General features: G+C 48.9%; 1 protein-coding gene across 1 annotated transcript in view; it reads left to right on the forward strand.

The window, feature by feature from the left end:
- The window catches only part of Gan (gigaxonin), a 59117-nt gene that overhangs the window by 43638 nt on the left and 10719 nt on the right, over window positions 1–4760 (forward strand). Inside the window, exons 10-11 of the mRNA XM_031341527.1 lie at window positions 3545–3654; window positions 3738–4760. The exon at window positions 3738–4760 is cut by the window's right edge and continues 10719 nt beyond it. Coding sequence (XP_031197387.1) covers window positions 3545–3654; window positions 3738–3919 — 292 coding nt within the window. The 3' untranslated portion in view covers window positions 3920–4760. The remainder of the gene's footprint in view (window positions 1–3544; window positions 3655–3737) is intronic.

A 4760-nucleotide genomic window follows, 5' to 3' on the forward strand; every position in this document is an offset into this window, starting at 1 on the left:
AAAAAAAAGGTTGTTTTAAAGAAGAAGAAGAAGAAGAAAGGCCACACACAAATTCCTCCCAAGTCATGGTAAAGACATGGAGAAGAGCAGGGCCTTCCCTCCTCTGGAAGTCCCTGAGCCCTGTGGTGTTGTCAGCTGTTTCCACAGCCTCTCTGATGACTGGCTTTACCTTTCACCCTCAGTAGGGGTTTCTCAGGCCCCCTCTCTCCTGCTGTTCCCTGCTGTGGCTCTCCCTGTCCCAGAGCCATTGCATGCACTGCCCCTTCTAGTTTTGTGCAGAGTGGAGCAGACACTGAGGTCCTCCCAGCGCCCTGCTCAGGACCGTGAGCTATGTTCAGCATCTGCTGATTGTCCTCCCTGTCCTGAGGCTGAGGCTCCCTGTCCTTCCTGAGTCCCGTCCTCTTACTCTGTCTTTTTCCAGCCTTGACGTTCTTGTCTTAGCTTTGACGTTGTGTTGTCTTTCCATCATTGAGTGTACAATTGCACAGGCATGCCTGACACCTGGATAAATGCTATGCTAGTGACCCAGAAAGGGCGAAGTAAATCCCTGAACTCTCCTGTCCTCCAAAAACAAGAAGACCACTGAATCCCAGGGAAGTGGTGACAGACATGGATGTGAGGCCTGTCCCTCCACACAGTTCACTTAGGAGAAATGGCTGGGCACAGTGGGATGTACTTGTAATCCTAGTACTTAGAAGACCAAAACAGGAGACTTGCTAGTTCAGACCAACTTCAGTCATACTGAGAACTCAGGAGGGAGAGATGGGGAGGACATGTCGGGTCAGCATTGAAAAGCAGTGTGCAGCATCCTCAGCCCTGTGGTGACTAGGCTGGTCGCCATTCCTGTCCAGATGGGCTGTGTCTCTCCATCCCAGGCCTTGCTCTGCAGCTGTTGGTCTAGCTGATATCTTCTCTTCATCCTCCCTATTCACAAGGATGTGCAGAGGAAATTTCTATATCTTAGTCTTACTGGCAGGGCCAGCAGTTAACCTTCCAAGTGTGTGCTCAGGGCTGAGTCAGCCATGTATAAAAGTTGCTCATCCTGACACTCTGCAGAGACACCACACTGCCTGGCCTTGTGAATGTCATACCATTTGGATCTGATGATTACAAGATGGGAATTCTTCCATTGCCTTAGTGAGACTTGTGAAGCCGTGAGTCCCAGGGCACAAACCCTGCTCTTGACCTCCTCACCTTGGGTCATGGTCCCGCCTGGAAGCAGAAACCACACCAGTAACCTAAACAGAAAGTACAATGGTGTATGTAATTACTGAGCAGCCATGACGAGGGATGAAAAGGATCCTGAGGACAGTGCATCAGGCTGGGATATGACGAAGCAGAATACATGTGTATACATGTGTGAGGCTAAGTTACTATTTCTAGCCCCAGTAAGTCACCTAATAGTAGGCTGGACATATAACTCAGGAGAGAGCATGATGGAGCCCTGGGGCCTATCCTCTGACCCTATAACCTGGGCATATTATCCAGCACTCATGGGGTGGAAGCAGAAGAACAGAAGTTAAAGGTCATCCTTGGCAGCTTAGCCCCTATTTCAGAAAGGGAAAGGAAGAGGGAGGGGAGAGACAGGAAGGAGAGATGGGTAGAAATGCAGTGTCTTAGCCTTGTTTTATAATCTTGGGCAAATTATCTTGTTTCCTTGTTTCTTGGAACTTAAAATAAGGAAGCTGTGTGTTTTGTGGCAGTCGGTGAAGAGTTTGTTGAAGTGAGTGAGGTTCTTTATGAGGTATTTCTTTCTTGGTAGTTGACATCAGAGGCCACTCACCTACTATGCTGGTTCCTTTAGCTGCTGTGCAGGAGAGTAGAGAGGCCAAAGTGTCCACAGAACGGCATGCACCGTCCTGGACAGTAGAGGCGCAAGGCTGCTTAGGCAGTGGCTGTGGTCTGCCATAGCTGTAAGCTGTTAGTGGGAAATGAGTCAGTTTCCTGAGTGAACATTACTACATGGCAAAGCCTAGAATTTATCTATCTCATGGAGGTCAGAGAACATCCTTTGCAGGAGTTGATTCTATGATGTGAATCCTAAGGATCAAACTCGGTCAGCAGGCTCCACAGCAAACACCCATACCAACTGAGCCATATCTATTTGCAGTCATTTTTTTTACATTGATTTATATTTATGAGTGTTTTGCTTACATTATATGTATATCATGTGTGTGCCTGTGGAGGTCGGAAGAGGGCGTCAGATCCCCTGGAACTGGAGTCTCAGATGCCTGTGAGCTACCCTGTGGGTGCTAGGAGTTGAGCCTGTGTCTTCTGAAAAAGCACTAAGTGTTCTAACCACTGAACCACCTCTCCAGCCCCTGCAGTAAACTTGGACTTATAGAAACATTTCCAAAAGCCGAGGTGTCCCAATAGCCATTCACTTAGCTGCTGATGTTAGGGTCCCCCTGGATTAGAACATGTGTGTTAGCTCTGCAGTACTAACTAACTACAGACCGCCTGCAGGGTCACCCACTTCCCACCAGCATGCCCCTTGCCTCAGTTCAGCCTGGATTCTAGTTGCCAAGAGGTGTTCTGCTTCCATTAGCCTGTGGGAGCCTGTCTTTCTTAATTGGTCAGGTATTTTCTAGAATGCCTTTTTTTTTTTAAGGATTTATTTTATTTTTTATTTGTGTGTATGTTTTCTAAAATGAGTGAATTTTCAAGTAGATACTTTGCAAAAGAAGGTATATAAAGTGGCCAGTGAGCTCTTGCCAAAATACCCAGCATAGTTAGACTTTAAGGAAATAAGCCTTCAAAGGACTGAGGGCGCCGAGACCTGGTGAGCACAGCCGCTGGAATTCCCAGACCTTACCAACTAGAAAACAAAGCAACATTGTGCTTTAGAAAGAGGGCATTTTCTCATCACTTACAGGGCGCATGCCCCTTCCGTAGAATCTAGCAGTACTGTAAGTCCACCACAACCCAGAACCAAACAAGGCTCACCCAAGGTCCCTGACTGTTGTAGTGACAGCAGCCAGAGCCAGAAGGCATCCAGATAAATGCCAGCAAGTATGGTGGCACTTTAGCAATGAGATGCATACTCCTGGGCTGCGGAGATGCTCAGTTAGTGAGACCACATGCTGCACTTGCACCGGGCTGGATTCAGTTTCCAGTGCCCACACCAGTGAGCTCAGTTACCTGTAGCTCCAGCTCCAGGGCTTTGACCTTGTCTGCCGGCCTCCATGGGCACTGCACTCATACACATATACCTACGCACAGGCACACACATACAATTAAAAATTTAAGTTAAAGTAAGCAAGTAAATAAATAAAGCAGCAGGGTGTGAGTGTCAAAAGCCAAGCACGACTGTGTGCTGGGAGCTGTAGCGGTGCAGCAGAGACAGTCCCACTCTGTGAGAGGCACTGTCTGAGCCTCTGCTGTCTGCCCTGACAGTCATGGTTTCTGTGAGGGGAGTGGGGGTCAAAAAAGGCAGAGTGCAGTGCGCTGATGGCTTGCCAAGCTGCCTTATCCCATTTGTCTTCCTAATCGTGTCAGCTGTACTTCTGATTTCCTGAGTTGTGTCTGTCGGCCTTGCTTCTAGGTGGATCTACCTTAACGATCAGAACCTATGCATCCCTGCCAGTTCCTCCTTTGTCTACGGAGCGGTCCCCATAGGAGCTAGTATTTATGTTATCGGAGACCTTGACACAGGTGAGAAAGCTGCGATGCTTTCCCGGGAGCTGCTTGCTGTGGCTCAGGGGCATCCGCTCAGCTCTGCTCCCTCTGTGGTTTAGGTACCAACTACGACTACGTGCGGGAGTTTAAGAGAAGCACGGGCACCTGGCACCACACGAAGCCACTCCTGCCATCCGACCTTCGGCGCACAGGCTGTGCAGCCCTGCGCATAGCTAACTGCAAGCTCTTCCGCCTGCAGCTGCAGCAAGGTTTGTTCCGCATCCGGGTCCATTCCCCTTGAAGAGGAAGAGGAGCCAAAAGTGAGATCCTGCCCCAAGCGCATCACGTGGCTGGACGGCAGCAAGCGCAGAGAAGCAGCCCCATCTTGCTGAGTGCTGGGCTTCAGTATGGTTACTCTTTGGTGGTTTTTTAATGCTTAGGAGCTCAGGCTTCCGCCCTTGTCTGGAGACCGTGTACTGTTGAAAAACTACCTGGGAGGAATCGGTTCCTCCAGCCTGATGCGTCTGTAACCAAGGCTAGTGAATGTCCTAGGAGGAGGGTGTGGGGGTCGGTGTCACGGGAAATATCAAAGGTAAAACCCTAAGGTGCATCTTCCCAGAAGGGAACTCTTACCTGACTGACTGCTGCATTCCAGTGTGTGTGGCTGTGGTCAACAAACAACAGAATCCATATATGCAAGCTAACATACCCTGCACACAGGGTTGTCCTTGTGCTAAGTGTGGAGGGGTAGAATGCTTGGCCCCACCCAATAATTAGGGTTTGTGCAGTTAGTTCCCACTTATTACTATTGCTCTGTCTTAAGACTCTTAAAAACTATATTCTGATAAATTGAAACTAAGATAAAACTCCTCTCTGGCAACAGTCTACCTTAGTAAAGATTCACCCAAGGAGCTCAAGTCAAAAGCCTTTGTGTGAACTTAAAGAAATTGCTCACCATAAATTCCTGCACCAGGCCGAGAGAGTTGTCGGGCGGTGCTGTAAGATCGGAGGGAGCTCATACCATTTCCTCCTTCCCACCTGGAAAAGCAGAACTGTTTTCTACGCTCCAGGCTGCTAGTGCAGAAGAGACTTTAGACAGAGTCGGGCAAAGGAGAGTTCTGCTGCAACTAAAAACAGTGAGA

Source organism: Mastomys coucha, unplaced genomic scaffold, assembly GCF_008632895.1.
Source record: "Mastomys coucha isolate ucsf_1 unplaced genomic scaffold, UCSF_Mcou_1 pScaffold22, whole genome shotgun sequence".
Classification (NCBI taxonomy): Eukaryota; Metazoa; Chordata; class Mammalia; order Rodentia; family Muridae; genus Mastomys; species Mastomys coucha.